The sequence below is a fragment of the Syngnathus leptorhynchus genome, chromosome 3 (assembly GCF_054491065.1).
Source record: "Syngnathus leptorhynchus isolate UIUO chromosome 3, UIUO_Slep, whole genome shotgun sequence".
NCBI lineage: Eukaryota > Metazoa > Chordata > Actinopteri > Syngnathiformes > Syngnathidae > Syngnathus > Syngnathus leptorhynchus.
Window position 1 is genome coordinate 10,326,884 of NC_141197.1, and position 23,437 is coordinate 10,350,320.

Genomic DNA, 23,437 nt, shown 5'->3' on the forward strand with positions numbered 1-23,437 from the left:
AGCAACATTAACATAGCTTTTTAAAAATCTAAATAAAATGAATTTGGAAAAAAAAATTAAATGGATTCATGGCTAAATTATTTGTGAGGTTTTCCTTTTTTTGTTTTGTTTTCTCCTGGCTGATAGCCTTACTGTCTGGCTGACCCACTGCCTGAGTATCTTGGGGTTTGGCCCAGGCCCCAAGCAGGCACAGTTCCAGGCTGAGATCAAGCCATCCATCTGCATTAAACAAAAGATTAGGGACCCCACAACCTGCACCAGACCCCTCATGCAGCCAGGTTGAACGTTGTAGCACGGGTGCATGTTTTCATTTCGTTTCAAATGCCAACAAGAGCAACGTCCTATCTACTTCCTTAAAACCGGGACGAAACATCACCGTTTTTGTGCTTCACTCGTTGTTATTCAATCAACATTAACAAAGTGTCATTTGCTCACTCAACAGCAGAGTCATGTCTACCAAGCAAGCCACGTCTCCTTTTGCCTCTGTGGTTGATGGAGATGATGCCATGAGCCAGGATCACTTGTCTTGGGAAAAAGAGGAGACGGCTGACGCCCACTGCACACCGCAGCTGCCGCTGCACAATCTGCTCCATGGAAAAGCCCATCCCGATGAAATTCAGCCGCTAAGCAGCGTACCTTCAGAGAGTGACTGGGACACCTTGGTGTCTGCCCAACAACGCATGGTGAGACACAATACAAAACAAAGACAAGACTTGAAAGAAAATAAACCAGTGTGGTGTTTTCTTTTGTAAATAATCTGGGGAATCCCACCATTTGCTACCAGTCTAAAACAAGTTAGTCTTTAAGAATCCTTTCCCTTGCATTTATCTATTTGGTTAAATTGCAGATACCTGCAAAGAGGTAAAGCCCTTGATGCAAGGTCTTTAGTGTCCTCAGACTTTCTTTCTATTCCTTACATTACATCCACTATAGTATTGGGCATGTCCAGACCATGAAGGGCCCTAAAAGAAGGCTTTGACTCATTTCTAAAAATAGTCTTCTTCAAAGGTTTAGCTCATGGTGGAACCAAGAGAGAAGTGATGTTGGCAAAATTCAGTAAAATGCAACATTGAGAATTCTTTAGACTTCAGTTTTAGACAAAAGTGCACACTACTGTATTACTATGCTCCCCCTTGGTGTTGCAGATCCGGTCTCAGTAGGCCTTCATTGTCCCTTGCTTGCACAAAGGAGCCGATATTCTATCCATAGCTCCAGCCCCTCAGAGTCATGAAACCTCTGAGGTCTTCATATAAGCAGCTCTGGCAAAGACTAAAGCATCATCTATTCTCAGAGTAAACAGAGGACCGTTTCCCTAAACATTAGCGACGACACAAATCCCAACTGCATCATGGCCAAAAGACTTGGCCTTTTCCGCTTCCCTTGAGCTTGCATTCTTGCTTCTATAAAAGAACCATGTCTTGTCCTTGGTGTTGTTCGCCGCCTTGTTGCTTCAAAGCTAAATTGGCAGCCACTTTCCAGATGCTGTACGTTCTAAGTGCATAGCTACTTTGATGTTAGCGGAATGAAGGGCAGCATGAGCACTTGTGAGCTAGATGCACACAAGAGGCAGGTGGTTGTCTTTGACAGATGGCAGAACAGTAAAGACACCCAGAGGGCCTCTGAACTAGCTCCGCAGTTGGTCGACCCTCAACACCACAGGATTGCAGCACAACATATTTCTTATGCACACACATATGTACATCCAGGCACGTGAACAGGTTCAGTACATGAATATTTCTGAGTGACGTGTTGTAAGATAATGAACAACCTCCATTCCAAAACTAAATAAGCTATATGTAGTGAGACAAGACGATATAGCGTTGTATTCCACTGGCTGTTGCTAAGGCAATGAGAAAAAAAGGATTGGGTTATAAAGATCTGAACATTAAAACTGTTCGGTTGCTATCAAAGGTTGGCTGTTTCATGAAAACAACCAAAGATAAATTGCTGTAAGCCGAGGGTGAGAAGAGTGAAAATTATGCGAGAGAAAAGTATCAAAAGACGGCGTGGCGTGATACAGAGGAGAAAATAGAAAGAGAGGAATGAGAGTGTGTTGATTACCTGACTCCACCGCTGTGCCATGCGTCTGTGTAGGCTGTGCCCTGAACCCGTGCCAGCTGATTAACCCAGCACTCCTCCACTAGCTTCAAGCACTCTCCACTGTCTCTGCCACGCCGCATAATCATCCAACACAAGGTTGGGAGGTGCACAGCAGGTCGGTCAGTCGTGCCACCCTGGCGCTTGGTACCAGACCACCCGACACACCGCTGCAACTCTGCCTAGGGCGCTACATGCCGCGCAGGGATGAGGAATTGGCCCTGTCCAATCGTCTTTTTTCCCCCCCATCAAATCCAGATCCAGAAATTGGATCGGCTGTACGATTAAACCTCACATTGTCTGTTGGATATCGAAACGTTTCCTCTCCTAACTGTGAGGGCAAATGTTTAAATCACACCTAACTGTTCCCCTGTTAAAGGCAGAGGCTCCTTGCTGCTTAGCGACCTTCTGCTCCACAAACCATAATTAACACCACCTTCTGTCAGATGTAGCGCTCAGCCGTGGCCCGTGTGCCGACTATAATCTCACATCTGCAGCGTATCGCTCTCTCTTGCTCTCTCTCGCTCTCACTTCCTCTCTCCCGTTCAAGCTACATCCCATTCTTCCCGTCTCCCTTCATGTGTGCTCGTGCACAGGGAGCACTCAGCCAGACGGCTGGAGACAAGACCCTAAGTTAAATACTAAACCATGCACAGGTGGGACTGAAAAAACAACAACAGCTTGAGACAGGACACAGATTTACGACTTCTCCAGGCACTCAGCTGAGAATCGGTCGGCACTAGAAAATGAACAAATTACACAGCAGTCACCTGAACACAAATGCACACTCAAGAGCAATTTGACGAATTACAGTTGGGATCTTTCTCTGTCTGCCCTCGGCAGCTGAAGTCAAAGCGCATTATGAATATACCCTATGCAAGCGTACCTAATCATTTCATCTCAATTTTCCACATCAAATCCTATTTAGCAGTGCAGGGACTTCTATTGAAGGCACAATGGGCTGCTACATGTAATCATGACAGCAGCCATTTCACAAGTCCTGTGCAGTATTCAAGTTGTGTCAGAAAGCTCAAAGGAAGAACCACTCATCTCTTGTCATTGTGGCCCCTTTGTTTGCCGTACAGGAATCTGACAGCAATAAAGTATGTTCGCTGTACTCCTTCCGCAACAATTCCACTTCCCCGCACAAGCCTGAGGAGGGGGCGCGGGAGCGAGGCGACCTGCTGAGCGCATCAGCGTTTGGAACTCCGGAGCGCCGCAAAGGAAGCCTGGCAGACGTGGTGGACACACTCAAGCAGAAGAAGCTGGAGGAGATGACAAAGACAGAGCAAGACGGTAGGGATTCCCTCTCCCTTTGTACTTTTGGAAGAAGAAAAACTCTTCCTAGGATTGCAGCTTCCAATGTGGCTTTCCGTCATATCAGATTTTCTTCTTGAGCTCCTTTTCAGCAATACTACTTTTTACTTGTTGGCTTCAAACACACCTGTTAGGCAAACTACTTCATCTCAATGGCATTGCCAATGCAAAACCAGGAGATAACACTATGAGGTCTTCTGTGTGTCCTATCTGAAAGACGTCTCCTCGTGTTGGCGTCTCCCTCCCACACCCTGCAGTCTATAAAGAGTACAGTGGTGAAAGAAACAAATATTTGAACAAGCTGCAGAAACACATCCCCCTTCTTAATTAGGGCTGTAGTAATGTAACTACATCCAATCAAATGTTGAACCCCCTTGGGAATGCATGTGTCTCATTTAGTGTCTGGGGAGCTCTTAGCTTAAGCACTTCATCAGATGAATAAATTAGACCTCTCTTAGCCGAAAAATAATTTTCTCTTCGTCTGTTAAGTGTTCGTTAGGTGGTCTTTTTATTACAACCGGCCGGACATGTGGGGCGTATTGTTTCAGAAGAAATCAATGTGCATACAAGTTGTTGTTTTTTTGACTGTATATGAATCTCTCTGAATTAATTCTTGGAGAGGTCCCATTTCACTGAGGAAGAAAAAAACACATTTTTCCACAACGCTTCAGAGCTTTGGTTATGCTTCATACAGTACGTGTCTCGTCAAGTTGATTTTCACTCTGAGATCTCTGTGGTAATGCCAGGCCTTATGCTAATGAACCCCAGCTGCTGAAGCCTGGTTGGTGCAGTAAATTTAAATGGTCAAGTGCATCTTGTACTCCAGGGCCGTATGTCATTGCAGGGAGGAGAGGCTGCGGTGGAGTGCCATACAGCTGTTTTAATCTCCTGTTAATAATAGAGACTTGGTCCGCCTCATGCACTGTGTCTCACTGCTACCAAAATAAAGTCCCTTGTCAGAGGAAATTAGTTTCTATGAAGGAGAAATGGCAGATGATAGGATAGGCCACAAAGTTCAGGATACTGTTCCCATGCTGCACGAACTGAGAGACACTCAGTTTTGGAGAGCACTTGAGGAAGCTTCAGTGGTGATGATCAGTGATTACTGTAAAAAGGAGGGAGAAGGACTCTCGAGGCAAAAGAAAGTAGAAACTTCCCGAAAACTAGTGAAATCCAATCACTACTTTGTTTTTGGAAAGAGATACGGCTGAAGTCTGAAAAGGGCAGGATGGAGAGAACACAAGAAGGTTAGAGAAGCCATTTGTTGTCTTAATGACACCGCTAATGTGCCGCAAGCAACAGATGAGCTAAATATACCGCTTATCTAAGCATGACAACTGTTGTGTCCAATTCGGCCGCTTTGGTGTCTGCGATCGGGATCACCGAGGTCCTCGGAGACTGTTTGCCATCTGCTACTATTCTTCTTGGGCTTTCCTTGCCTGGTCAGAACACTTCATTGTCCTCACGGAATTGGGATTAGTGGTGACCTTGACAATTTTTAACCAGAACATTCTTAATGTCTTTTCAGTGTTATTTTTTTTATTATAATGATGTAATGCTGCTGAGCCTCACAATTACTTCTCATTACTGAACTGGATACATTCAAAACGATAGCCACAGTGCTTAGTATTGGACATATTATTGCTTGGGCATTCCTTTATCTTTGAATTTGTAGCCTGCCCTTTTACCCCCTGTATCCTTCTACCCTTTTTTTCCTTTGCAGGTCCTTAAAGTGCTTTAAGTGCTTGTGACTGTGCTAATGAATGAAAATGTCCTCCAAGCAGCGTGGACCGCATTTAGCTGAATAGTCACCTTTGCTGTAAAAGCCCTATTAGACGCACTTGCCAGCAGGGCTAAGGATTGTACGCCATGTTTACTTACTTGCTATTGTAAAAGCATTATTTATGGTTAGGTTTCCAGACAGCACTCGTCAAGAAATAAACATGTACAATTGGGTTGTGGCGGAGAAAAATAGCTAACATTACAGTTAACCCCCCCCCCCCCCCAAAAAAAAGTCAAGGTGACCGCATGCAAGAAGAACACTTTTATAATAATGTACTAATGAAAGTCTGAATCAATACTCTGCAAGTCAACACAGAAATACTTTGTGTGGAGAATCATGGTTGTTTCAATGACATGGACAGGAAATTATCCTTTCGATTTTCTCTGACTCGGTTCTACTTGTTCAGTCACCTGTAGTTCTAACAGCACTAAAATTGATGACTTTCTCTTTGGTTATCCTATTGTTGCACAAGTCTTGTCTTGAATCCACATAAGGAAGTCGTTTCAACCAACCTTTTTGAAATCACTGACCAATTTTGCCATTTAAATCTTTGACTCCATTTCCAAGAAACTATTGTATAAATGGTGAGGATAACATGGTTTGAGGTCAAGCAACCTATCAGCATGTGTGCTCATTAGACGCTGCAGTTAGTTGGCAGTGTGGACTTTTTCATTTACAGCTTTAGTTCACAAAATACTACAAAAATAGCATCTTTTACGCCGGTAACTAGATTATTAACAGCCAGCCAAACAGTAAATGTGATCTCAAGCTTCTGAAAAAATAGTACTTTAAAGTGAACATCAATTGTAACCAGTTTTGGGCAAGATACTTGGAAATTGTTGTTATTCTACTGTATATCATTTCCCTATTCACTAGAGAAATTTAATGTTAAAAATGTTAAATGTTAAAAACCCCAGTTCGTAATTTGTAATTATACAACTCCACTACAAATGAACTCTTAATTCTGAAAGTTTTAATTAATGCAATGTCAATGCTTTAGACTAATGTCATCCTTCTCAATTAAAGTAGGATTTTTTAAAAATGATCAAAAATATTTTTGAATAGACTTCACCAATTACTTTTTGAGGGAGATAAAATGTATTTTTCTGTTAACCAATAATATTTCAGAGCAACATATACATTTCTGTTGTCTTCTCATTTCTACACATTGCTGTTCAAATTTCCTTCACCCACACACAAACTGACACACATAAACGCACACACATGCAAAGTTAGATTGTACTGCTACACGCTTCTATATGGTGCAAGGTTAACTGGTTAACTGTTTACTGACTGGGTTGTGATAGCTTAGACCCACCTCTTTACACACCTCTTTACCCTTCTCTGCTATTTTTTTCCACTCCACGGCGTTATCGGACAATTAAAAGTTACATACATTATTTTCAATACATTGTTTAAGGATGTTAAACGGAAGAGAATCCTTTAAGGTTGCTTCTGTCGACGCTAGAGTACAATATGATCACAAATGTAGCCCCGTGATTGTAAAACTATATTTGACGTTGAAAAAGAAGTGACAGTCACTGTACTGAGAATTGTAGTTACTGTAAACTACTACGGCTCAACACCGATCGGTTAGCTCCAATAGATGCGCTAATATGTGTGCTGAACGTGTCCACATTGGACACACCTCTGCCTTGATCCCACACTCTGCTATTTGTAAATGTAATCCCCCTGGTGAGGTTGTGTATTATTCACTGTATAATGACTGTGCACTAGGCTGAGCGATCATCATTGTGCGGTCATTACGCTCTATTACGACAAGCATGTAATGAGATTCTGGGCTGTGGGAAAGGTTGGGAAGAGAATAGTTTGGGCGCTGATTAGCGCTGATCAACTCTCGACTCTGTTGTAACACTTTCTCCATCAGTGTCGTGACCCCTGCTGAGTCCATGCGCAGCTTCAGAAGAAATTGACTGCAGGTGCAACATAACACCAGCAGCTTTATTTCGGGGTAATTTCATTTATTTGGAATGATTAGGAATTAAATGAATTAAAAATGAAGGCTTAATATTTGAAAAATATAGCCGTAAAATGCAGTGTGTATTAGATATGATAAAATGCTCAATCCCTTGGCCCAGACAGACTGGTGCACTTTCTGCCCTCCTCTCCTCCTTCCCTCCCTCCCTTCTACCCTCTCATCTCATCCCAGCTGCCGTGTCATCTGCTTCTGCTTTATCCCACCTAATTAATAGGAATCTTTGTTATAATGATCTGAGCATGAGCCTCTGACTCCATGCATATGCAATGAGGGTTCGAGAATCCAGTTGCCTTGGTTGCAGAATTTGAGGCCTTCTTCAGCCATGTAGCTGTTTGTGTTTCCTCTGGGTGCAGCATCCCACTGCTTAGGCCAGGACCTTCCTGGCAGGACTCATATGCGCCCTGGCCAAATACCAGTCAAGCATTTTCCCATCCCCTTTAATAATATGCTTCTCATTTTATTTCATTTGGGTCTTTCAGACACATATCATGATGCAAGTAATCTGTTTGATTAAATACTTATTACAGGTTTCTATCTGCTACAGAAAGTTTTTTTTTTTTTCTTCCTCTTTTTCTGCATATGTGTGTGCGTGTGTGCGTGCGTGTGTGTTCTGTCTTGGCCCGCGGCACGGTGCGCCAGCCCAGCGGAGCAGCGCTCTGGTCTGTCACTTTTGTTTGAATAGGTAATGCAGATCTGTTCAGGCTGAAGAGACATGAGCTGGAATCGCTTGTTAGGACATATGATCAAAAGCCGCTCTCTGCTCTCTGCCAATCAACCCTCTTGTCACCCTGTGAAGCAGACGTTAAATAGATTTTTCGGCCGTACGGTGTGGGCAGTCTGCCAATTTGACATTTGAACTTGGAAAAAAAAAAGCCCAGTAGCTAGCCTTTTACTCTCCCCCTGTCTAATCATCCTTCTTCAAAAGTTTTGCACCTCTACAGTGGTGGTTTTACTAATGGAAAATAGCACTCTGGAAAAATTTAATTTATAAAAAAAAATTCACAACATCATCAATACAAATTGTAAAGAGGGCACGACTAATACTGATTTTGTTTTTAGGCAGATACAGAAAACACCAATCTACCTTTTGTTTTTGTGATGGCTCATTTCTGGAAAAGCTCGTAAGTGGGGTCCTTCATATCTCAAAGCACATTGTTTATTTTCAACGTCTTTATGTCAACCTCACTTAATCTAACCAATTTTTCATCTGCCTCCCACCCTGACTCTCTTGTGACAAAGTTGCTCCTGTGCCAGGCAGAGATCAGAGCCCAGGGCTAAACGGAGGGTGTATGGGCTAAACAGAGTGCCTGGTCCCCCCACTGAATTATGTATTTACTATCTGTTCCAAAGCAGATCCCTCACACAACACACACAGACGCAGTCCCCGTAGGTTTCGCTTTACACAAGCGAAGATATAGATTTTGTTGTCCCTTCCTGCCGCTGTCTTCATCATTCACATGACAAAACAAGCAGCTGCTTCTTCAATGTGCCATTCTTTGCATTCAAGATCACCTTCCCCAGTTCTCATATTCCGATTAGTCAACAGTAGCAACTGCTGGGGAGCATTCCAGGGGCCATCTTCCCGGGTTTCAGCTGTTCAGTGTATCCCCCCCTTGCACTCGCGCGGCACAAAACTCCCATTGTGATCCTGGCCATTCTGGCTGCACAGGAACCCCTTGATAGGAGGAAACGGGTGTTTCTTCGAGACAAATCACAGCCAGAGTTACACAGAGGCTTGTTTGTCCTCACACACACATACACACCCGCATACACGTGGACGAACGTACATGTGCGTACGAGTTCTAGGTATACCTCGTCAACTGCTTATCAAATTGAGTTAATTATATCACGGCTCAGCGAGTGGGGGCCTTGTGTTTTGTTTCGCAGAGAAAAATAGCAGCAGTATCACTTTGACTGTTTTATTTGACACGGCAGCATTTGGAGAGGTGCAACGATTGTGAAATGCTGACACATAAGAAGGCAGAGGCCATTAATGCTGCTATATTTGTCAGGAGGCTGTGAAACCTCTCTCTCCATTGAATAAATAATAGCCGGCTTTAGCCAGCAAAACGGGGCACGGCAGGGATGAGAAACAATCAAAGTTCAAAATATTTGAGGTGGGGACCTTTTGGGAGAACAGTGCTTTTGTGTATACCGTATGCTGTGCCAGCTCAGTGTCGCCGCCCTAGCTGTGGCATTCAACTCTCCAACATTGTGCACATGCACACAGCCCCACAAAGGAGCCGGTGTCATCTGACCAAGGATCAAAATAGTTGACATGTAACCCACACCCTTGGCACACACAACCTCTGAGGCTCGCTAATGATTTCAGAGCACATCGCCGGCTTGTTCTGTAAGTCGCAGGTACGTCAGCCATGCGGCGTGCAGATCCGCCTTGACACGAGCAAACATGACAACGAGTGTACTTGCGGCCTATTAACATATTTGCATTGTTTTCCTCCTCTCCGCAATCACGCGTGTCAAACACCATGAACAAAGAGACGCTTTAATCTGCTGGGATGAAACAAGTGTTTCCTCCCACACGCTGCCTTTCTTTTCCCTTCTCCCTGTTCAATAACATTCCGAGTGGCAGGAGATGGGATGAGCGTGTCAGACCCAATGAATAGAAATGTGTTTTATGGCACTGCAAAGGCTGAGTGGCAATGAGTCTTAATTTCCTGACAAATGTCATCTCCCATTGGATGTACATTGTAATTTTTGTCTGCTAGACTTTGAAACCATGTAAAATGTTGAAGGGATTTTGCTGACATGGCACTTATCTTAATATTCCCAATTTATCATCATATATAATTATAGAAAAATTGTTTTTTAGTTTTATCTGGTGGGGATGTTTGGTTGCCTTTTGCTTGTTTCAACGCTCTCAAAATAAAAGTTCCGGCCTTTTTTACAATCCAAATCTGATCAGTCATATACCAAACAACTCAAATTCTCATGCAACTTTCTTTTTCCATGTGATTAGTTCTCTTGGACTGAAACTCCTTTTTGTAAAAGAACTGAAAGTAACAGGAGTGTTTTTAAACAATGATTTTTCATTTATACAAAAAATAGCAATACGCAGTATTTTGACACTAAGCACATTATAATGATTGAACTAATTATACGTTCAAGAAAAAGAAATTATAATAATTTAGGAAACTGGACTGAGCTGAGATTTTAACACAGTTGAAATATCATCGACACAGCTCCTTGTGAACCTTGTGACGTGGAATATTAAAACTTTTTCTGAGAGGGTTATGTGTTAAGGTCACAAGAGTGTGTAAAAACCCCAGTGACACAAGAAGTGTGAGGATATTTTTTCTTCAAAAGAAAATAAACCTAATGTATAGTTTAGGGTAAGGACTAACACATACATATCTGAAAAATAAAAAACTTGATTTGGAAATATTCAACTTCATCACATCTAATTTCAGGTAACAGCAAAAGGCAGCAAATGCTATTTTTTCAGTGTTCCACATATAATTAGAATCTTTTAAATTGTATTTATTAGAAATGTGGAGGATTCTGCTTCACAATAAAATATTTTACCATTTATTTTATTGTGCATTTATACTACATTCTATTTCCTGGTGATGCCAGATGCCATTGATACAGTGGAATGGATGTTGCCTAAAATAGAAAAATTCATTTTGGAGAACTTTTTGACAATTCTCCTGATGGAGCTCAGTCAGCCGAGAGAAATAAAACGGTCTGTCTGTCTTAGAGAGTCGGCGTGGCTCAGCCATCCTGCCGAAAGGAAACGAGCCAATTAAAGAGGAAAATGTAGCTTCTTATTGTGGATGAAGCCACTTGGACAACAGCATATAGAGAGAGAAAGAGCGGGCAAGTGAATATTGAATCGTTAATGTTACTTGATATTGTATTTCCCTGCTAAATGGAGAGAAAATCCTGTGTGGAAACGACCGTATATTAATTTTCATATCACTTTGCAGACGGCTGTAATGCTCACATGTGGTGTTTAAAATGTTGCTTATATTATGACAATATACACACAGGTTTTGGTGCATGCACCGCTTCTTTTATAACTAGAAAAGTATGGATCCTTGGTTTTAAGGTAAACAGAAATTGTGCATTCTGAATTCTGGTGTCTCGGCAAACAAACTAAGTTTGAGATTGAATCAATGCAGAAGTTGTCAGCAAGTTGAATTGCTTTTAACTACTTTTTAAAAGTGAAATTGAACTGTGCTTGAAATTGAATATGCTGTCGCCTTGACTCGAGTTATTTTTTTTTAAAGTGAAACTCGTGATGTATTGTGAGAATGTTTCCACCCACACAGACTTTTCCAGTATTACAAGTGGCAGTCACTGGCTCCATGTTGTAATGTAATTTGTTAGTTTCTCTAATACCTCATGTTATGGTTCAATCTCACAAGCAATGAACTAAAGTTTTGGGGTCCATACAAGACTGCAAATTATAATGTATTCATGTGGATCCTATTAGTCTCTTTTTGTCCTTGTAGAGTCAGGCAGTCATTAATTAACTAAATCAGACTGAACGGCCATGATCACAGCGCTTGACGTGTTCCTTTGCACATCTGTCAACATAGATGAATAAATAGGAATGTTTTACAAGCATTGATTAGTTGGCGAGTGTATATTTGACAGTTGAATTGCAGGGCACTCCCTCCCCCCAAAAAGTAATTACATTTTTGTAACAAATTATATGAATTTATTAGTGTGTAAACCCAAATGATTACCAACATCAAATGAAAATTATAAATTTAAATCAAGACCATGTTATGTTCATCTTAGAAAGTGAGGATGATCAGCACCGTAATGTTGAACACTATCAAGTAACCACACTCACACACACACACACACACACACACACACACACACACACACACACACACACACACGCACGCACGCACGCACACACACACACACACACACACACACACACACACTCACACACGTGATTACACTGTATCAGGTTAGAAAAAATCTATTCATCCAATTTTGTACTTTAGAGAATTTTTTTTAAACATTATGCTTTATTTGATTATTATTAATACACTTATACTGAATTGACTTTTAATCAACGTGTATGTGTGATTCAGTTATTTAATGAAATTATATTGGCTGATTAATTCCAAAAAATATAAATAAATAAATAAATAAATAAATAAAAAATAACTTCTTTGATTGTTCCTTAATGCTTACAACATATCAATCAAATATGAATAAATATGAATTATAGGCAAAGCAGTTGACTGCTTTACAATACTCTATCCTCTTGTATTTGTTTAACTTTACAACAGAGAAAAATCGGCAAAAATCTGGCAAATGTTTTAAAATTTTTGGGAGGAGTACAAGCGGAATGTTTGAATGTGATTATGTTTGTCTTATGTTGGATAGTGTTAATGTGTAAAAAAAAAAGAAACAAAAAAGAAGGAATTTAATTAACCCGGCCAGCCGATTAATCAGTTGATCATGCTCATGCTCACTGCATCCGAATAGAGAAGCGAATGGAAGAAAAGTTGATTTGGCTCTCCCAGCATTTAATGGGCCGAGTTCTTAAAAGTGACCTTGTGGGGTGGAGAGCGGAGCCGCGCAGCAGCTCCTTCCAGCTGCACACATGGCATCCATCGGGGGCACAATCACGCACAGTCCCAACACCTCAGGCTCGGACATATGTTGAGTTTTATTTCATTCTTCTGACATTAATCCTATTCACCAGCTGTTCTGCCAGCTGCCACTCTCCGGCTTAAGGGGAGATTGCAGTTTTGGGGGCTCAGAGTACTGGTTTATCTTGGCTCCTTGTAGCCTCCTTGCAAAGTTTTGACTGCATCTTTTTTTTTTTTTGTGCCCTCTTGCAACGTTTGTGTTCCTTGAATTGAAAACTTGCCCTCAGTCTTATTTCATGGATTTGTTTACTTGTGTCCGGTGGGCTTAATGCTTATGTAGGTTTGATTCAGTGCACACATCTTGCTCTTTTTATGACTCATATCATATGCTCACATCTTGCCCTTTTTATGATCTATGCTCTGAGGCCCCTACAAAAAAAAAAACGGCATTATTTTTTAAGGTGAAGTCGTGTAGATACTGTTAGGGAAATTCAGACGTTTGTTTCAATAGGAAGATAATTGCTGAAAACATCTGCAGAGACCACGAGTGTGTAAGAACTTCAAGAAGTAACTGCTTTAGAATGCCCTGTTTTCAGTATCGAGTCATACATGCACGTCACACAGAAAAAAAGGCAGAACAGCATTAAGGGGAATTTTTATGTTAACATAGTCCATTGTGACTGCCAGCCTGTGGACGGGGCTTTCATGCTTCCGTGTTGTCAGCTGTGAGTGCACGCACATCACGGGGCGAAGGCGAAAGAACTGGGATTTTATTTTTTTAAAGTCTGAAAGACGGTGTGTGAACAAGGGCTTCAGGTTAGTTTTGTAGCATTCGAGTTTGTCGTGAAAATGTGGACGAGCTGGCATGCCCACAACGTTCGAGAAAGGAAAGAACAAATTGATTTTTCACAATTTTGAAGTTTTATTTCAATTTTGTTCCACAAAAATTTGCCAGGCTTGCTAATAATAGTCTGAGGTAAGTCAAATTGAGAAAACATTTATTTTGACTTCACACTACAGGCACTTTGAGAGAAACATGAGACAATGTGCCAATGCTCAGAATGCAGCTCATACATCTCTTGCCGTCAAACTTCATTTCTGGCCATGGCCTCAGCCTCTATAGTTATGATTATTGACTTATTGGGTCTGACATAAGTCACATTTATGTGCATTGTCTGGAAGCATACTCAAGTGTTCTCAATGTCATTTCTGCTGAGGTACGAGCGGGCGGTCTGTGCGCAAGGGCCGCAATGAATTGATCATTGCTCACTGCTCACTTTAATAATTCAAGCCTGATTGCCAGCGAGTGCCGCAGTAAAATGGATCGGGAGAAGTCACATGCTTCTCGGCTCAGAAGGTGAAGCCTCCTGGGTATGCTTAATTTATATGTGCTTGATAGACACATGTATTTAGAGGGGTGAGGGTGCTGCGTCTGTGTAGACGGCCTCTCCAAATGGGCAGGTCACCACCACGGGATTAACACCTTGCTCGCTCGAAAGCACGGCAGAAGGGGAAGGTTACGTTGAGGAGGAAAAGAGCTAAGTGAGCAGCTTCAATTACTGAGGAAAATATGTTCTTTCTTTTGTTTGGCAATTAGCAGATTCAATTCAAATACATTTAGGAAGTGGGTGACGATGAAGTTGGTGCAGATGTTTTATTTAAATTGTCTTGTAGTAGCACTGCTGTCAACATCAACTGCGGAGGATGTAGTGGAAGAGAAGTGGCGAGTGCCACGAGTGTTTTTATCACAAAGATTATTAAAGCAGTTGAAATGGTTACTTATGGAACCATTACTAATGGAACTTACTACTGTAAGTGTCAATTAATGTACTTATTAATTACAGTAAAAATGTTAAGATGTTAAATAATTGTAATTCTGAAGGATTTTAAGTATTTTTTCTCGTCCAATAAATAAGAGATTTTTCTCCGGTTCACACTTTTTAGCAAATGATAGAGAGTAATATTTAAAGTTTTTTCAGAACACAAATGACTGCGTTTACTTTGAACCTGAAAAATGGCAAAATACGCCCGTGTGTCAAAGTCTTTCAGGGTGTGAACAGTAACATTGAAGCAAAAACATTACCAAGGAATGAGTTATGATTTACTATTTAGAAAGTAAACTGAAAAAAAGTGAGCTAGTTGTTGATAAACAGAGGCACCCATCTAATAAAGCCAGGAAGAAAGCGTACGAGAACCTGAGATGAGGCACATCCCGTTAGACGAGGCCGCCTATTCATAGCAAGTGTTTACGTGAGCCAACAAGATGTTCGGAAGGTGGCGAACATTCGATGTTCACCGAGCGGAATAATGATTAGGTCTCAGTTAAGGTGCAGGTGCTCCACAATAGTCTGCCATGTCTGAAGGAGGTGGACCTTTTTACTTATGCATGCCAGAACAAGTAATTACATCTTTGGAAGCTCAAATTATTTAACTGCTCCAAAAAGTCTTCTCGAAACGGTAGAGGTTATTAAAACGGTTGAAAACGAGGAAAGGTAATTGCCTGAAAATGAGGGACAACGCACTGTTGTGCTGCGAATGTTTTTTTTCTTACCCTCTTTAGCATTTGCATTGTGCGGCATCACCCGGGTGTGTAACCTATTGCGTTCCGATTGCTCCGCTTGCAATTAGTGCCCTTTTTGTCTTCGCTTCAATAACGCCATGATTATGGAGAGTTCAGGAGTATTTGTGGCACTAACAGCTGTTGTCTCAGGGACTACCGGCTGAATGACAAAAACATGTTTTCTCTCTACATTTCCCTTCCCTGCCTGCCTCTTGTGATTAGTATGTTTTATTTGCTGTGATGATGGGGGTCTTGTTTTTAGGGTGTCTGTGATTAAGATATTCAAAGGACTCCTCAGAGTGTGTCACTCATTTGCCCCCCCCCCCTCATCAATTTCGACTTTTGATTTGTTTCCCATGCAGTGGAGAGGGGATGGCAAATTACTGTAAATGTCAGCCTGTCATTGTCTGACTGCCATTCACAGTTGTGTGAGCCAGCGTTCAATCTGTCAGTAAGGTTAAATGCATGCACAGAGAGAAGAGAAGATACCAACGGCGGCATGTCAAATTTTGCACATTCACAGAATTTACTTACACATGAAAATGTCAATAAAATACACTGTATGTTTGAAAGAAGATTCATACGATTGTATTGATATACATTCCTTAATGTAATATTTCCTCCTAAAGACCCCCATTAATCTTTTCTTGTCTTTTAACAGCTGATTTACTGTGAACATGTGCGGGACATAATCTCTGCCATTCATCCTGCTCTGTCTTCCTAAATCCTTCTCTCTTTTCACATCCTGACTGAAAAAGCTTTTCATAGTGTTTTATGACTGGAAAGATAAAAGAAATATGTATTCTGATAAAGAGAAGCAAATGGAATTGATCACTGCTTTTGTAAAACTGCAAGGGGGAAGAAAGGAGGAGAAGTAAGCAATCAACAATCACATCCCTATTATCACCTTATTGTTGCAACCTACAGTGGATTTAAAAAGTCTACACACCCCTGTTCGAATGCCGGGTTTTTTGTTACTGCCCAAAATCTCTCTCTCTCTCTCTCTCTCTCTCTCTCTCTCTCTCTCTCTCTCTCTCTCTCTCTCTTTCTCTCTCTCTCTCTCTCTCTCTCTCTGTATTACTTGATCATGGGAAATGGTCATATTAGAAGCCTCATCATTAAACTTTTCAGATGTAATTGTGAGCTGCTAAAAAGCAACAGGAAACATTTGCAACTTGGTGCAAAAGATGACAAAATGGTAGTCAAACTGAGTTTCCTCCCTTTTTGTGAACTGGTAAAAGTAAAGAGCCCAGAGAAAAAAAAACAAAAAAGCTTTTCAATTTTTTTTCTGCCATTTCTTCCATCTCTGTTTATTCATAAAAAGAGAACACTCATTCTCTCCCCCAATTCTGACTTTCAACTTTTTGTGCTTGTGGTCAGTCTTTGGTGACAAATTAGATGCAGTGCCTCTTTGTATAATTTTCCATCCCCTCACAAATTTAGCAACACAGAATACAGCCCAAACACAGTGTCCATGCAGTTTTTTTTTTCTTTCATGTAGCTGAAATCAGCTGCCCTCAACACTAAAAAAAATGGCGTGTTTAATTTATACAATACAATACAATACAATACAATACAATACAATACAATATTGTATACATTTTTAATGTAACTTTTTATACATATAGTGCTTTCACAACAGGTGTAGCTGTAACAAATTCTAATTTAATTGTGGTAGGACAAAATTAAATCATTTGAACGCAAATAAATGTTTTAATGGTTGTATAGTGTACATAAAAAGGCATCTGGATTATTTCACACAACCATTTGATGAAATAAAATTGAACAAATTCAACACACCATTTTTTTTCAATGTAGTAGATGAGAAGAGATCCCGTTTAGCAGGAATACAGGGCTGTAAATCCTTTGGAATATCCTCCACAGACTGTTATCCTTGACTTGTGGCTAATTTCTTTCTCAATAGTCCTCTCTTCACTGCCAATGGCTTTGTACCTCAGCAAACACTAAAATGTGAATATCATCTTTCTCCCAGGAGAAAAGCGCACACGGAGAGGCTCGGAATGCGGTGGTAGTCAGTTGAAACAATTTAAGCGCTGACAACACACTGTAATCAAACACCATTTGGTGGCGTGTTGTAACAAACCATTTTGTCAGGCCGTTTTCAAAATGGGTGTTGTGTTGCGTCAAAACACGGAGTCACAACACTCTTAGTGATTTCTTCATTTTAGTACAGACCGGACATCTTCACAAGTGAAATCATGATTTTACATTTACATACTGACACAACTTGATTTGTTCTTTTATTGTTTTGCCACATTTAGTGAGAGAGTTTTAAAAAATAACTTATGAACAATAAAAGCCTGTAAAAAATAGTAGAGCAATGTGTCAGACATGCCAAAATCAAGTACATTCAATGAAAAAAAAAGTAAAGGAAAGGGAACACGTTTATATAGAGTTATTTGTGTACGTATGTTTGACGACTTATCCCAAGACATTTCATTTTTCAGCTACATTTCCTTGAAGTTTTTTTTAATAGTGCTAATGACCGAGATAAATGAGCAAAAAAGTGCAGACAAGCGATCATATCAAGTATCAGCGTAAATAAAATAATTATTTTCACAAGAACTAAAGAACCTTCATGGAAAATGACAAATGCAACTGTTGGGCTGTTGATTGTCAACTCTTTTATCTAGCTGTATGTAAAAACGTGTTATAAGGAGTAGGGACTTTTGTATCTGTTAGGTGTCATCCACATCAATAATATCACAATATGTCTACAGGAAGATGATAGTTGTGGCAGAAGATAAACATTGCATTTGGCCGACGACTCTTCACATTTGGAGCGCCATTTGGAAACTGAAAAAGTCTCAGGGAAAAAAAAAATGGTTAGGGACATTTTTCCAGCAGAACAGCACCAGCCCCAGAGGAGACAATGCGACCCAGACAGGCTTAGCAGTCCCAAAAGCATCCCCCCTCTCAATGGGAGCACGTCTTGGACACACACTCCTGTAGTTTTGTATGTTGCTATCTGCGCTCGCTGCAGAGCGGAGGAGGTCCGTGCCAGGCGAGGGTCCGTAGGGAGCGCTGGAATCGCTGGGTCTGGAGGAAGTTGGTCCAGATCCAGTGGGGTGATGTGGGCTTGGTGACAAGCCAAGCTGTCTCGCGCAGCGATGCTGGGAAAATGTAAATAAGCGCCTGATAAGGGCTATTGTTTTCATTCCATTCTCATCCCAGCTGAATGGCCTGCTCCCGAGCTACAGAGCATTTTATCTGGAGAAGGGGAGGAAAAGCAGCGGGAGGGATGGGGGTGTGAGAGAGTAAGGAGCCCCCATAAGAAAATAAAAATAAACACATAAGAGTCTTTGCCACAATTATGACGTCCTTGCAAAGAAGCAAACCTCCCGACTTTAAAATGTACACAACCATTTTGTTCGTGAATTGCTTGGCAATCCAATGGTGTTTGGACTGTCAGAAATAATTCATAATGATTAAAATAGGATTCAGTGTCAAGGTAATAATAATTTTACCAATACCAACCGCCAGCGTTTATAATTGATCCAGATAAAACAGAAAATGAAATGGCATTCTTTTCATTAATTGAAATTCTTGTGTTCAAAAAATGCGTGCTTTTTTACGCACACATGGTTTAAAAAAGTGCGTCTCCATTCGTGTTTTGTTGACAGCGTCTCAATGCTGAAAGGTTATTTTATTGACAAATCCAGGGCCCCATTATTCAGTTCTTCCAGGTGGAAGGCAGGGAGGACAGCGGCGCATTCCAGCTGTAGCCTCTCCTGTCGGAACACTTGGCAGGTCGGGTCTGGAGAAGCGAGGGAGTGGCTGTTCTCCTGGGAGGGAGGTGGAAGGGAGGGGAAGGACTGGAGTAGAATGGAAGCTGGCACCGCATTATCTCCACCAGTTGGCGCATTCCTTAATGATCAAGCGCTGGAGCGGCATCTGCCAGGAAAGTGAACGTGTGCAAAGGGGGGAAAAACAAGAACATATGCGTGCCTCCTGACACACGTTGACTGTGTCTGTTTTACCTCCCTCTGCCACCCCCTTTTTAAATAAACCCGCTTCCGGGGTGCAATGTCATGCACTGATGTTTCTCTGACGACAATGACTTGAGAGGCTTTTGTTTTGGGGTGAGGCCCGGGGAGGAAGATCTGAGCTCCCTTTTATAAGCTGTGATCTTTGTGCCACACGGGAAGTTGTAAAATATGCACAAACACATGTAGCTTTTTCACTCTTTCCCGTGCCGGGTCAAGGGGACACACTGTGAGCTGGGAATTGGAAAGTCAATAAAGCAGAAATAATGTTATAATGACCCCGATCTGAAGACGTCCTGTCGACCCCATCACATTGGAGGAAGTGGACAATCAAACAAAATGGTTACTCCGCTTGATCTCTGAGAAAGTCCTCCTTAAACAAGGCAATAACAACCAGTGAACCCCCTGTTACTCCTCGGTCCCTCTGAAGTTAGACTGTTGCCAAGGGTAGCAAACACTGTTTACTGTGTTAAAGCCGAGCCAAGAGATGGAAACCGAAAAATAAAAGGACACAATGCGCGATAAAAGGAAACAATTGTTCAGTGCAGTGCGGTCAACACTACTTTTGAATATGACCAAATATGATGAAAGTCATAGGTTGAGTCATGCTTTCACATTTAACAGCCTGTTGTCACTAGATTATTTTTTTTAATTCCATATTTTAACAAATAGAGGACACATTTGGGAGGCTCAGGGTATTGAATCAATCTCACCTGAACTGTTCTGGTTGACTTAGAAGCATTGTTGCATGAGTTAATGAACCCTGCTTGAATGAGAGGTGTAAAAGTCCAAGACAACCACTTGTGGTCAATTTAATAACCTTTGAATGAAAGGATCGAGATGAATGAGATTATTCACAGGCAGTACTAATTTGGGACTTCTATGAAAAACCTCCATCCATCCATCAGTCCATTCTTGAGTGAGTTTGCTTCAATTTGACATTTCTTTGTTGGGCATCACTATGGGGGTTTGCCTCCAAATGATACTTTGGACACTTTGGAATTGCATAAGAATCATTTGAATAAACTCTTCAGATGTGTTGATACGATTGAAGACATTAAGCCTGAAGGTAGAGGATGACGTTCGTTGCTGGCGTTTGATGGGAACAAGCTGACCTCTAAGCAATATTGGGACGGCCGAGGTCTGGGTCAGTCAGCCCGGTGTGTTCCTTATCAGTGTCTCCAGCGACAGCATGGCAGATTGCTGCCATTCCTCCTCTGATTCATTGTCTGCTGGACAAATGTTAATTGTTTTCATTATTGGCAGCCATGTGCACGCACGGGCCTCCCGAGTCTCAGTTCTTGCCTTCCAATTGATGGGTGCATTTATGCTAACCATACAAAGTCTGCCTGCTCCCTCTCACCTTCCTCACCTCCTTTTTCACTTTCTCCTTACATCAATGGAAGTGTGTAATTTTCTTACTTTCTTTTTTTATAGACTCATCCTGCATGGAGAAACTACTTTCTAAAGACTGGAAGGAAAAGATGGAGAGGCTCAACACAAGCGATCTTCTCGCTGATGTCAAAGGTAACATTCAGTATGCTGGTCGCATTAAGAACAGCAAACTTGCAGCACAGATCCCACAACAGCTCCGTCATTCCTATCAGTTTCTGCGTTATCTCAGAAACAAGCTTTTACTTTTACAGAAGACAAAGGCCTTTGGCTGCACTCTTCATTGAGATCCCATTTATCTTTTGTTGGAATGTCCAACTCTCTCCAAGCGCTGACTCTTTAATTCAATTTACACCCATTCTTAGTTTTGGAACAACGTAGTGTCGTCGTCCTCTTCTACAGCCGCAGCACATGCAGAGCGTAACCGTTGAACCTGGCGTGCGCTTGATGTAAACAAAGCAGGAGAAATGCCACTAAAAAGGAGAGAAGCACAATCGTCTCCTCAGCGAGTCTGCACCGGAGTGGAATGTCTCCGCTCTGACAGCAAACGCCCCGTGCTGCGCAGAGTACAGCAAAGCACAAATCAGTACTCCCCGAAAAAAGGTTGTTTATGATAGGGTGAAGGTGGGCCGCGGATGGGCAGGGCTGCTTCTTAGTTCTTAGCACCGACTGTTACTGAGTACTCTGGAGTGTTTATACAGCACAGGAAAGCACAATACCAGCTGGCTGATAACACCGGGCTGTCACCGGGTCTTCATTGCCTCCTTCGTCATTCCTTTCAGCACAACAAAAACCAAAATCATCATCACGTCGGTACTATTCCTGGATTTTGTAATTTAAATATCAATTTTCCCGAAGGCTGCCAAGTGTACCTGAATGAAGGAATTCTCTAAATAGCCAACAAAACGATGTATCTTGATTGTGCCTGCTCTTGCTTACTGTGCTGTGTAAGGTATGCCAGAAATTTCAGGACTAGTCACAAGAGCTTCGGTGCAAACTATAAATGGCAACTTTTCCTCTTGAATGTGATCCTCCTGGAGTCTAGCACACTTTCTCAGGTTTTTCTGCCATGGCCTTATGCACTCCTAAAAGGATTCTTTTGGGATTGTCCACAGCTCCATCAGCATCATGTCGTCCTTGCCTACAAAACAGATTTTCTTTATGACTCAGTCAGGAAAGAAGACGGGAAAATAATCACAACGGAGATGAGTAGTGCGGTTGGTACAATGTTCTTCTCGGCCAGGAAGTGTCACATACTCAGGGCATCACTTTGTCATAGAGAAGCAGCCACAAGTTGTCACAACTCCTGCAAACACTGAATATCTCCCTGTAGACCTGCTGGTTGATCGTCCACTGGACATCAAAGATGAAAACTTGTCTTTTGTTGAAACAAGTCTCGGAACCTTCCATTCTGGGAAGTGCAAAATAGTTCATGTTTTTGCCTTTTTCAAACTCGTTTGGTTGAATTAGAGGAAGCACGTTTCCGCTGTTGGATGAATGACGAAGAAAAGATGAATTGATGGCGTGTAAACAGCCTAAAATACACATTATAACGTGTCTGTTGATGAGACTGTATGTGCACCTTAGTTCCTAATAGAAATGTTTTTGCTTATCACAGTGGCAGACTTAGATTTTTAATTAGCGTGCCATTTCATATGACTGTAGACATTTCAAAGGGCTGCTTTGTGCCCCCGCTTACAAATGTCTCGCTCGCTCTCTCTCTCCGTGTTTGAAGTTGGCCTGATGTAAATACGGCCAATTAAAAAGAAGCTCAGGGTTGGAGACTCACAAGGTCCGCCTAATTAAAACACAAACAAAGGTGCCAAGTAGAAAACACCTTCTGATTAAGATCTTAAGTGTTAGGAAGAATCAGATGTGCCATTCATTGTTTGGTTAAAAATCTACACAAAAGGCAAACATGCCTGTAGGTTAAAGATGAATAAAATAGTGTGTAATAAAGGCTGACATAAAGTCCGTACTGGATGTGTGGCCTTGTATCATCTGTGTTAATCGCTCACCATTTACTCTTCCAATTATAATGAGCTGACAACCTTTTGTCATTGCTCTGTCTTGCCATTGTTCTACAAATGAGAGAAAATAATTTAATTTAACGACACAGTTTTAACACTTGGCCTATTTTTTTTTTTTATCCATGAAGACATCAGTTTATGTTGGAATGGCCTCAAATACCTTTTTCCCTTAATGTGATCACACAAGTCCAGCAAACAAAAAGTATGAAAAACATCACAGCTCACCTGACAGGACATTTGGTGAAGTTAATTAAAGCAAGCTGGTGCACTTGAGTCAAACTTGCAGTGTTTTTAAGGGTTCACGCGTTGAGGTCTCCAACTGTCTCCTCTCGCGTGTTGTTGGCTCTTAGTGTCAACAGAAGCAGCAGGCAAAAAGCAGAGTAAGGTGAGGGATTTCTTTTCACCAGTCAATTCCTCAACTTCTATTTGTTTCCGTACCTCAGCTTACCTGTCAGTCTACAAGCACGATGAAGAGGGAGATGAAATCTCCTGAAAAAAAAAAAACTGTGCAAAAGTGAAGGTCGGCTGGAAGGACTCCAAACCGCAGAAAGCACAAGATAAGAAAGAAGAATAGACGAACTAGATAGTCAGTGGACATGTTTACTGTAACTCATCTGCTTATCATAATACATCTTTAAGCAAAAATACATACACAAGGACGATGTGA

At 41.5% G+C, this 23,437-nt stretch overlaps 1 protein-coding gene across 5 annotated transcripts in view; it reads left to right on the forward strand.

The window, feature by feature from the left end:
• The window catches only part of sox6 (SRY-box transcription factor 6), a 127,706-nt gene that overhangs the window by 41,846 nt on the left and 62,423 nt on the right, over window positions 1-23,437 (forward strand). For 4 of the 5 annotated variants that reach the window (XM_085908297.1, XM_085908296.1, XM_085908300.1 and 1 more), the window contains 3 exons: window positions 443-683; window positions 3,183-3,393; window positions 20,786-20,875. In XM_085908297.1, the coding sequence (XP_085764423.1) occupies window positions 443-683; window positions 3,183-3,393; window positions 20,786-20,875 (542 nt within the window). The remainder of the gene's footprint in view (window positions 1-442; window positions 684-3,182; window positions 3,394-20,785; window positions 20,876-23,437) is intronic. The other variant, XM_085908299.1, reaches the window with a different exon arrangement.